The sequence below is a fragment of the Penaeus chinensis genome, chromosome 9, assembly GCF_019202785.1.
Source record: "Penaeus chinensis breed Huanghai No. 1 chromosome 9, ASM1920278v2, whole genome shotgun sequence".
Taxonomy (NCBI): domain Eukaryota; kingdom Metazoa; phylum Arthropoda; class Malacostraca; order Decapoda; family Penaeidae; genus Penaeus; species Penaeus chinensis.
Window position 1 is genome coordinate 30,775,457 of NC_061827.1, and position 12,500 is coordinate 30,787,956.

Here is a 12,500-nt window from a genome sequence, read left to right on the forward strand (position 1 = left end):
TAATTGCCTGACAAATGGCGCGCGCGTAAGTCGCTTTTATTATTCCGCCACGCTGGCTGCTTTGCATCACCATGGGCGTCCCTGGCGAAGGGCAGGGGCTCGGCCGGCCGCACGGTGTCCAGGGAAGACTTTTGTCACGCTGCGCCGTCCCGCCTCCGCCCGCCGCCCACGCTCAGCCGCGGGCGCGAGCACGAATACGCCGCTCGTTTAATGTCTTTGTGGCGAGGCATCAAAATAATGATTAAAAAGGGACACATGCGTGACACTTGGCTTTCTTTTTGAGGATGGAGTGTGGGTCACTCTCTCTCTCTCTCTCTCTCTCTCTCTCTCTCTCTCTCTCTCTCTCTCTCTCTCTCTCTCTCTCTCTCTCTCTCTCTCTCTCTCTCTCTTGCATAATGCACTCCCGAGAGGGAAGCGTCGATCCGGAGCGGAATACATGGCCTTCTCTGTGCCTTTCGGTCTCCAACTCTCAGGACGAGCGGCCGAGTGACAACACGGCTTTGTGATATATATCCTTGAATTTAATGAGATATGACCTGGTAATAAAGCCGGAACAGACGCGTCTTTAAGAAACTCCATCAAGGAATTTTCGACCACATTCCGTCCCGCCATCGACAACAGCAATTTCTTTTTCCACCTGATTAGCGCAAAAAACCCGAGTTAACAATCGCCTATCACACAACGTAACACTCGCCGACCACGAAGGAGGCATAACCGCGGGACAGAGGAGCCAGGGAAATTCGCCCTTATTACCAAGTCCTGTAAGAGCCAAGGCCGAGGGGCGGGGAGGGTCACGCGGCGCCCCGACGGCCGGCCCGGCTCAGGTTACGTGGTACAAAACAAGGGTATGTGATAAGACTTCTTAAGTGGAGGCTTTGTTTTAGCCTTCAGTTACGAGTGGGTTTCCTCCCTGTCCCTCACGTACATACAAACAAACACACACATGTACACTTACAACCTCCGCCATCTGTGCACATGTAGCAGGATGATATTGCCCTCGCAATGGGTGTTTTACATGTTTTACTTCTGAACATGTTGGAAGTAATTGTTTTCTTGTCGACATAAACAAGGCATAGCGATGAGTGCTGACCCTTAATTCTGTGAAATCAAGGCAATACTAACACACGGAGATTCTTTATCGATATTCGAAATGCCATACATTGCTGCTTGAGCTCCAACGTCTCACCGCGAACGAGCCCAGAGGCGCACGGCTGGCGACGAGGCGCGACGCCGAGGATGGCCTTTTAATCTCGCCGCAGCAAACAGCGATCTCCCAGGAACACAAAGAGCCTCGGGCAGGAGGCGCGCGGCCGCCGCATGGGATGATCACAACAACGCCCAGTCAAAACACAAAGGAATCCCATTCTGAATCATTTAAAACCTGTTGACGAAGCTTGATCACAAACAGATGTGCCGGACCAGCGCCCATACGCACAAGTACAAGGCAGCGCTCTTACTCTCTACCTTCCCTGCTGAGCTTCAGGCTTCACTTTGACGGATGTTTTACGCCCCCGACTAGCCACTAGCAACAGGCGCAGGCATCTCTGGCATCAGCTTCTCGGCGTGTGCTAAACCACTTGTATATTAAACCCCTGAGATGATAGTCCTTTATCAGTCATCATCAGATTTACGCTCTTTAAAAGTGATGGCTCAACTTGCCCTCAACAAGGTCTGCGTCTGAGCTAAACAGAGGGCTAAGCAAATAAACAAATAAACGGCCACCATGAGCCCAGGGCATGCGAGCTACGCGGCATAAAACACGGCGGAATCGAGTGACACTTCCTCCTCCGCTGCGGGCCCCTTCGCGCCGCATCTCACGACGTCTTACTCAGATCGCGGCGATCAGGGGAGCCTGGGGCGCCGCCCTCGACGCCGGATCCGAGGCCTCCGCGCGAGGGGCCGCGGCGCTCGCCTCGCGGGAACTCGACACCCGGCTCCATGATGGATGAAATGTCCGAAAAGACACAGGACGCCGCCCTGCGTGTCACGCGCGCCGAGTTTTTTCTTGCTTTAAATCTTTTTAAGAGCTCTCTGTCTTTCTCCGCGTCTCGCTATCTATCTCTGTCCATCTGTCTCTCTGTCTGTCTGAGTTTAGCTCTGTGTGTGTGTGTGTGTGTACACACACACACACACACACACACACAGACACACACACACACACACACACACACACACACACACACACATATATATATATATATATATATATATATAAATATATATATATATGTACATATATGTAAATACATACATATATATAAATAAGAAATACATACATATATATTATATAACATATATATATTATATATATACACTTATGTGTGTATATATATATATATATATATATATATATATATATATATACACGTATGTATATACACATGTATATATACATATAGATTGATAGATAGATAGATACACACATATATAAAGCCTATACTATATTAGATTCTAAAGCTCGCGGCCAGATCCCTAAGCGACCCTCATGACCCTCCTTTCGATAACCAGAATTTCTACACCCCTTCCCCGTCCACTGACCTCTCCCTCCCTCACCCACCTCTCGCTGACCTCCCCCCCTCCTCCTCCTCCCACTCCTGCTGATCTTCCCCTCACACATAGCCTCGCCCTTCTCCTCCACCCACTCCCTCTCCCCTCCCTTCCCCCTGCCCCCCCCCCCCCCCGTCGCCTCTCCACCTCCCGGGGAAAACAACAACGAATCTTGTATGGTTAAAACACTTCTCTCTTTCTCAGCCCTCGCCCATACACGCCCGACGCCCAACACTCATAATTCTCACCGATTACACGCTCTTCGTCGGAGAAAAATTGGAGTCTGTTTTCCTCCTTCTCCTCTTACTCCTCCTCCTCCTCCTCCTCCTCCTCCTCCTCCTTCTCTTCTTCTTCTTCTTCTTCTTCTTCTTCTTCTTCTTCTTCTTCTTCTTCTTCTTCTTCTTCTTCTTCTTCTTCTTCTTCTTCTTCTTCTGCTTTTTCTTTTTCTTCTTCTTCCTCATATTCGTCTCCCCCTCTTTAGAAACTATTACGGTTTGATATTCACGGATGATATTGGTTATTAAGGAAAACAAAATCTTGTGTGTGTGTGTGTGTGTGTGTGTGTGTGTGTGTGTGTGTGTGTGTGTGTGTGTGTGTGTGTGTGTGTGTGTGTGTGTGTATGTGTGTGAGTGTGTGTGAGTGTGTGTGTGAGTGTGTGTGTGAGTGTGTGTGTGTGTGTGTGTGTGTGTGTGTGTGTGTGTGTGTGTGTGTGTGTGTGTGTGTGTGTGTGTGTGTGTGTGTGTGTGTGTGTGTGTGTACATCACTACATAATGTACTTTCCACGGACATTCTGAGATCACTTTCCAGCCGTTGCTTCTAGTCGAAGGATCGAAATGACTAATTAAAACTTCCCCGCGAAGTCCTCACTGGCCTCACACACGCGTCGAGGTCCAGCTCCACGACCCGGAAGGTCGTCCCCGCGCACCTCGGTCGCCCTCAGCGCCGTCGGGACACTATGAACACACTCGCCTGCGGTCGTAGAAGAGGAAGTGGTGACAACTCTGTCGCCGCCGCCGCCTCGCCTCCACCAGGTGGGTCGTCGTCCTCTTGGCCCCCGTCATCACTCGTTCGCGTTCGGCACTTTCCCGAACGCAGGGAGAAAGCTGGCACTGTCTTACTCTTTTCTCCGTTCTCTCTCTCTATATATAAAACAAAAGTTTTATACCGCCATACGTCTGTACAATTTTGACTTCGAAAAAATCCAAGTGTTCCTTTTCACTTCCCGCGGGATGACGTCACGGTGAACGCAGCGAGAACGTCAGCTACGCGAATGAACGTAAATGCGAGGCAGAGCGCGAGTGTGAGTGCGTGTACCCGCTCTCACCCGCGCCACGAGGACCACTACAAGCTGTCCTTCGCTCACCAGTCACGGACACACGCGCCTCCGGAGTGATCAGTGACCACAAATCCTCGCGGGATTCGCAGAGAAGGGGAGGGAGGAGGAGAGTGGAGAAGGGGAAGAGGAGGAGGAGGAGGAGGAGGAGAGAGATTAAATGGGGAAGGGGCACGAGGGGAGATGGGGAGGGGGACGCTGTAGGTATCCCTCCTTCGTCACTATACGCGAAACGCCGAGTCACCCCGCCAGAGGATCTATAGCCGACGTTAGCGACTAATCCCCCGAGGGTGAGCGCGGCGGCGAGACCAGCAGGAGGAAAGGGCAGCACGCACGGCTCCTCCTTCACCCCTTCTCCTCCTCCTCTTCCTCCTCCTCCTCCTCCTCCTCCTCCTCCTCCTCCTCCTCCTCCTCCTCCTCCTCCTCCTCCTTTACCCCTTCTCCTCCTCCTCCTCTCCCCCCCATCCCCGTATCACAGCCACGTTGCGACGTCGTCCTGCATTGTCATCCTCTCGGCCCTCATTATTCTCCTTATTAAGTCTTCAACGTCCCCCGCATTTTGAATATTAGGAAGAGGAAGTGAAGGAGATAAAAAGAGAGCAAAGGGATTAGGACAAGATTAACAAGATATGACGAAGAGAGAAGAAGAGGAGAAGACGCAAAAGAAGCAGAAAGATGCCGCCTCGTCATAAAAGAGGGAGGAGGAGAAAGAGAGAGGATCATTATGATGAAGCGGAGGGATTCAACAGAGACGAAGATGGCCCATAATGGCCTACTAAAGAAGGGAATTTAGGCGAGGGAAGGGAAGATCGCCGGGGCAAACAGGGAGGCGGGACTCCTTCGGCAAAGAAAGCGAAGGTGGGGGGAAACAAGAGGAGGAAAGCGGACGGAGAAGGAGAAAGCAAGAGGAGAAAAGATTCTAAAACTGAGGAGAGAAGCGCGCCTTCGAGTACCTCAAGCTCCCGCCGAGGCTTCGAGGAAAAACGTTTCGGCGGGGAGTACACCTGCGGCAGGCGAGAAGGCGCGCACCTCCGTGGCTCTCCGTCGGGCCGCCGCGTCAGGGCAGCGAGGGAGGGGGTTCCACGGGCGGGGTTCAAGGCGGCCAAGAGAAGGCGAAAAAAAAAGCGTGAATTTCAAACGAACAGATGCGATCTACGAAAAAGACGATCAACGAATCACACGCTGCGAAAATCTGCCAGTTTGCCCTGAATTATATAGGTCATTTTGGTGGTAATCGGCTCATTAATTCTAGCATGTGGCAGTGTAATGAGGGAAGAAAGAACAGAAAAAATGTATACTTATCGACCTCATTGATGGTAATCTGACAGGGAAGATGACCGCGGCGACAACTAGGCTGAGATAATACTCATAATCTAATGTCAACAACGTAATTACAGCACAGGTTTTCGCGGCATGAGATGAAGTGGGGGGAGGGGGAGGTCCCACGGAGAGGGGCAAGAGAGGGGAGAAGGGGGAGTGAGAGAGAAAATGGAAAAGGTAATTAAAAGCGCAATGAGTCCCTGTATTATATTCCGACGGTCCGTCCGTGGTCAAGCCCGAGGACGCAACGAGGCGGTGATTGGTCCTGGAGCGTGTTGACTCCGCCCCCTTGATTCCTCGGGACCGCCTCCCCTTCCCCCTCTCCTCCCCCTCCCCTGGACCGGCCCCCCTCGCCGGTGCGTCGCGAGAAATCCAGTCGATGGAGAGATCTTGACTGATCATGCACTGACCACGGCGCTCCGACGCCCGCTCGCGGCTCCGCACTGACAGGCACTCGCGCTAGGGTGCGGTGTCAGGACGGATAAATAGAAGTCCATAATACAATTTTCATAAATCCGGGGGTATGAAAACTAGAAAAAGGGGCAATATAAATTGTATACTATTTGTATGTATCATGTCACTTTGATTGCGCGCTCTCTCTCTCTCTTTCTCTCTTTCTCTCTTTCTCTCTTTCTCTCTTCCTCTCTTCCTCTCTTCCTCTCTTCCTCTCTTCCTCTCTTCCTCTCTTCCTCTCTTCCTCTCTTCCTCTCTCTCTCTCTCTCTCTCTCTCTCTCTCTCTCTCTCTCTCCCTCTCTCCCTCTCTCCCTCTCTCCCTCTCTCCCTCTCTCTCTCTCTCTCTCTATATATATATATATATATATTCATCCTATTCCCTCTCCCTCTCATCCTCCCTCTCCCCTTCCCTCCCTCCCTAATTCCCTCTCCCCGTTCTCTGAGTAGAATTTGTGCAACATCGACGTCATTTTATCCCCGTGAAAAAATAAATCCCCTGGTGCACCCTGTTAAAGATTCACATGCATCAATATCTTCAATCAAGTTGGAACGCCACCGTTGGTTTATGTAACATCGCGCTACATCAATTTATGAACTTCCCTTGCATCAAAAATAGAGCAGAAAAAAAATATATATATATATACTTGAATTTGCCTCCCGTATCGGCAGCGCATCCAACCGCGCTCGCCGCCACCCCCTTCAAAAATATCTACGCACATCAAAATTCAACGAATCGATGATGATACCGATTGCGTCGTAATGAATTGATCACGTTTAATAAAATCACTCAATCCAGACAATCGATTCTTCCCACTCGTTCTGCTCACTAACTATCGCAAATAAACCGACTGTCGCTGTTAAACACCTACATTTTTAAGATAAAAACCCGAACTCTTTGTACAGGCGATCGACGCTTCATACTTGAAAATTCACAAGATATATGAACAGCATATAAGATTAATAATAAGAGTAGATATGATAAAAATGACGACAATAATATTGGCATCGAAGATAAATATGATAAAAATAGTAATGATACTAATAATAATAGTAACAATAATGATAATATTAACAATAACAACAACAACAATGATAGCAGTAATAATGACGATGATGATAATATCAATAATAATTATTATTATTATTATTATGATCATTATTATTATTATTATTATTATTATTATTATTATTATTATTATTATTACTATCATTATTATCGTAATTATTATTACTATAATTTTTATTATTACTATTATTGTTGTTGTTGTTGTTCTTATTATCATTGCTGTTGTTGTTATCATTATTATTATTATCATTATTATTATTATCATTATTATTAATATTATTATTAATATAATCATTATTATCATTATTATTGTCATTATTATTATTATCATTATTATTATTATTATCATTATTATTATTATTATTATTATTATCATTATCATTATTATCATTATTATCATTATCACCTTCATTATAATTATGATCATTATTAGCATAATCATTATCATTATCGTTGTTATCGTTATTATTATTATTGTACTGGTAATAATCATTTCTATATAAATACTAGAATTAATGGTAATAATAATAACAATAATAATAATAAGAAGAAGAACAAGAATGATAACAATAATAATGATAGTAATAATAATAGTAATAGCAGTAACAATATTATAAGCAATAATAACAATAATAGTAATAGTAATAATGATTATTATTATCTTTATCACTATTATTATTATTACTATTATTACTATTATTATCATTATTATTATTATTATTATTATTATTATTATTACTATTATTATTATTATCATTATTATTGTTGTTGTTGTTGTTGCTGTTGTTGTTATTATCATTATCATTATAAGAACAGTAAACATAATAATATCAATAATGATGTCTTCAACAATAATAGTGCTAGTCGTCAAAATGATAACGATACGAAGTTATAAGGAGGATTATGATGAAAAATTCAGTGATATAGAAAATATTAATAATATCAATAATTATAATAACAATAATATTAATGATAACAACAACAACAACAATAATAATAATAATAATTATTATTATTATTATAATAATAGTAAGAATAATAATAATGATGATGATGATGGTGATAATGATTATAATAATAACAACAATGATAATAGTAATAATAATATAAATTACTACTAATAGTAATAACAACAGTAAACACAACAGGAACAACAATTATATTAATAAGCCCATATCAATATTAGAACATATCGACCCGTGAAAGCAGATGCATAAACGCCCCTTCAGCCCCTCCTGCAACCTCGATTAATTTCGCTGATCAAATAATATCCCGGCGACTGTCTCCTGCAACGCAAGTCGAAGGGCGCTGCATCGGCTTCTCCGGAGATTCGCCGAGTCGCTGAGGATCAATACCCGAGGAAGGCGAGCGATAATGCATCTTCTGGATCCTCTGCCCGGCGAACGAGGCGAAAAGGTGCTCCCGGTTGCACGAACTTCGGCAACGAGCGTGCGAGAGCGTGGCTGAATCTTGCACGGCGAGGATGAGGAGGAGGTGAAATTATTTCGAGAAGATCGGGGAGTCGTAGGATTTTTTTTTTCCGCTGACGTTGAAAAGCGCCGCGGTGTTGCGACGCGAGAATTAAAAACCCTAGTGGAATGAACAACAATTTTTCTTCGATTTTCCGGACGTTTAGGCGTACGGCGATTACCGGTGATTTATAGAGGCCTACGACTCACGCCGCGGAGGTAGGCCGGGTGACGTGATGATACATGGGCTGTAAATATCTCGGGTAATCGTAACGGCGCCTAGTCTCAGTCGCTTCTTTGATAATTACTCAAGATGAAGAGGGCCCGGAATGAAGGATGACCTGACCGCGGGGAACTTTCCCTTTCACGTACGGGAGCGAGACCGGTTTATGTGCAAGCAAAATGGTAATATATCCAAGAAACTCTGTACATTTATTTCATGTAACGCGGGTGACCCAGGCAGATGAGACGGAAGATACAGCATTCTCTCCCTTCGCAGGCGACGTTTTCCCCTTCTTCCCTTCGCTGGCGCCGAGGACGCGAGCGGCGGGCACAGCGCGGCGGAAACTGACCAAGGAGGCCTTCCCGATTCCCGATTCGCGGCGTCCCTGAGCTCAGCGCCCAACCCTCGACAATTATTTCACGCCTGACCGCCGCCTGCGCCAAGCAACATTTATACAAAAAAGAAGAAAAGAATAATGAAAGGAGACGCTCCCTCCTCTTTGCTGGTTAATCCGACATGAGGCGAGCAACATTCCTTCATCACTATGCAACGAAGGAGCTCACTAAGTGAAATTTGAATTCTGATTAGATTATAATCCCCTGATACACCGTGCCGCCGCTCGCCAGCCGACGCCTCCACTTGTCTCGCTTAATCGATTCTCGAACTCGCGAAACGAGCGAACAATCGGGGCCGTAACGCGCTCGGCCCGATTTTGCGAGTGTGGCCATTTGTCTTCTTTTTGCCTCGTGGCCGTCGCAGTGCGTTGCCTCGGCCGTCACGTGACGTCACGCCCGACATGACGTAAGCAACACTGCGAGATTCTGATGGAATATTCAGCGCTGCCTGTGCAGCCCGCCGCTTAATGGGCCAGGAGAACGCTAAGCAGGGAGGGGAAGAAATGCAAGCAGACTCGAAGGGAAGAAGGAGAACGAGAAGAAGGAGGGCTGGGACGAGGAGGGGCAGGAAAGACGGGAAGAAACAGAGGAGAAACACCGCCGCCGCCGCTGCAAAACGGAAAATCGAAGCTGTCTTCCCTCTAACCTACTCTACCTCTCTTTCCCCTCGCCCGCCTGTCCTCCTCCTCCCTCTCGCCCGAACCTCGCCCGGGCATGTGGAGATGGTGGTACACTTGGCACACCTCAAACGGTACAGCCAGATGGGGGTAACATGGTGAGCAGGTGCGAGATGTATACACGTACCGTAAACACACGGTAAGTTGAGTGGCAGGTACCCCCTCTACCCCCTCTCTCTCTATCTCTCTCTCTCTCTCTCTCTCTCTCTCTCTCTCTCTCTCTCTCTCTCTCTCTCTCTCTCTCTCTCTCTCTCTCTCTCTCTCTCTCTCTCTCTCTCTCTCTCGCCTGTAATTTACATAGCGTGCACTACATGAGTACACGCTGGATTTAGTATGGACAGGATCTCAATAAGCGTCACAAGGACATGCTAACGGTAAGTACGTGGAGTACAAATCCTCAGCCATCCTGAGAACGATACTGTAAGGATTTAACCGCCTATGAACTGCACATAGATAATGTGTTATACAAGGTACCTCTTGCGCGTTTCCGGTATAACGTGAAGGGAAATGATACAGCCACTATTCAAATATACGTACATTCATAAAACCATACACGCATAAATATAAATATAATAGATATTTATAATGACAATATATATGTATACACACACGCACACACATACATGCACACATAAATACATACATACACACACACACACACACACACACACACACACACACACACACACACACATATATATATATATATATATATATATATATATATATATGTATATATATATATACACACACACACATTTATGTACATATATACGCATATTTATACATATCTGTATATTAACACATACACACACACACACACACACACACACACACACACACACACACACACACACACACACACACACACACACACACACATAGATATTTATATATATATATATATATATATATATATATATATATATGTATATATATTTGTATGTATATGTATGCATGTATGCATATATGTATATGTATATATTTACACAGCTTTAACCTTTCCCGACTTTGCATTCATCTTGAGAACCCCGAACTTGATAAGTTTATACACCGTTTCGCGCGAAATAATTCTTATAGTGTTGATCTACTGGCAATTGCAAGAGAAAGCGCCTAATTGCATTCTACTTAATTTGCCTTTGCTGTTAGACAGTAAGCGTTGAACTCTCAGAAGTGAGTCGGCTGTGACTTGACTTTATAAATCCTATAAAATTCCAAATATACTTAACTTCCACTCAACATCACAAGTTTTATCTAAGCTCAGACGTGGCAAGAATTCCTCAAACAAAAAATTGACCTCGTTAAGAAGACTTACTTAATTTCCAGCTGAAACTCCACACTGAAACTGCTCAGAGAAAACAAGTGCGCCGATATTCCGCATATCGATTACCTCATCAACACACGGCTTTTATCAACAGATAAACACTACGCCAGATATTAAATTTTGAGCAACGAAACTTAATCATCACTGTGGGTAGAACGTAATCACCCAAGTCCACATGTGACTTCAACATATTTTCCCGTTATTGGTCGCACATCACCATCGTCCGGAATTTACATATTCATGTCAACTTTGCAGTTTCTCTTCGACACTCCCCATTCCCTTCGCCCAGGCTGCCGCTGCCACCACCTGCACCTCCTCGCGCTTACCACGTCCTCCTCTCACGGCGGCGCTCAGCCTCCCTCCCGCTTACTCCCGCATGATCGCCGCCTTTTCGGCCCTTCGACTCGAGTGTGAAACTGCGGGCGTGAGAGAGATCGAGCCCGTGCGAAGGCTGTCGGAGAGGCGGCGCGACCTCCGCCCGCCCGCCCGCCCGCCCGGACTCACTCACACTCCCGCCGGTGGTCTAGCCTGCAAATCGGGTCGGAGGTCAACTCTCGGACTCGGCCGCCCTTCGCACGGGCTTCACGACATTCGACACTTAAGGGCACCTCGTATCAGCAGGGGCCAGGCGGCCGGACGAAGGGACAGAGGACGTTACAGGTGTGGAGGCGAGGAGCGGTGGCCATGATGCACGGCCAGGTAGGTACACTGCGCGCCCAGGCTCTCTCTCACCTCGCCAACGTGCCAAACTTAGCCGATGTCGTGTATGTTTGATAGGCGCGTGCCATCACCACGGCCGCTGCCAAGAGGCACTAGTGCTCCTGCTGGCGGTGTTGGCGACCGGCCGTGCCTCCAGGACCGGTGGTCAGCGCAGGTGACCAGCTTACCTGTGTCACACTGATGGTAGCTGCCGCTCCGCTACGTCCGCACTCTCTGCTTCACTGGCGTAAACAATGTGTGGTGTTGTCACTGGTAAAGTAGGGAGCGACTGTAGCACGTTAGCACATAGTGTGGCGCCCAGCGTGTCGCGGCACAGAGTGAGCGCTCCGAGTGTGTGGTACCCGCAAACAATGCGCGCAGCCGCCGCGTGTTGTTCCACAGCCAATGCCGGCCACACTGAGTATTCTTACGGATTCCCGTCAGTGGCGGGCGCCGCTGCGCGTGACGTCACCGCACTGTTCCCCCATAACAAAACGTGGCGGCGCGCAGCCAATCAGCGCGCGCGGGGCTACAATGGCCGACCAATGGGGAGGCGCCTCCCCCCGCGGCGACCAACCATTGTCCGGATAACAATAGAGCCCACAACAACGGGGGCAGGACCACAATGCCGACACCCACAATTGGTCCACTGGCGCAGGTACACCAGCCAACGAAAATTGCCGGCCGGCCCCCGCGCTCCCCGCCAAGAAAAAGCCGCCCATCGTGGAATTTTGTGGTCGCGAATTGGCAAGGTGGGGGTGCGACTGGGTTTTAAACCCCCACCTAACTAATGTGTATTTTTCCGTAGAAATGGCAGTGGTATAGCGGGCGAGGGGAGCATCGCGCCGCAGCTGTGTGAGCTGCCGCCATTGGTCCCCCCTCGCACCTCACCCCCCACCCCCTCCTCCTACTCTGTGCTTCTTCACTTTTCCTCCTCCCGTGTGTATCTTCCTCAACGCACCCCCTCCCGCCCCTCGCCCTCTCCCCCGCGCCG

The 12,500-nt window shown here is 47.4% G+C and overlaps 1 protein-coding gene across 6 annotated transcripts in view; it reads right to left on the reverse strand.

Annotated features, from left to right (window-relative positions):
- Positions 1-11,833, reverse strand: part of LOC125029290 (transcription factor SOX-6-like) — a 132,981-nt gene extending 121,148 nt beyond the window's left edge. Inside the window, exon 1 of one of the 6 annotated variants that reach the window (XM_047619190.1) lies at positions 11,695-11,833. Coding sequence is in view for 4 of the 6 variants with exons in the window: in XM_047619188.1 (XP_047475144.1) it covers positions 3,517-3,608 (92 nt within the window). In the remaining 2 variants the exon portion in view is untranslated. Of the gene's footprint in view, positions 1-3,516; positions 3,848-10,798; positions 10,820-11,694 lie in introns of those variants that run through there. The other 5 variants (XM_047619191.1, XM_047619188.1, XM_047619187.1 and 2 more) reach the window with 5 other exon arrangements.
- Between the last annotated feature and the right edge of the window lie 667 nt (positions 11,834-12,500).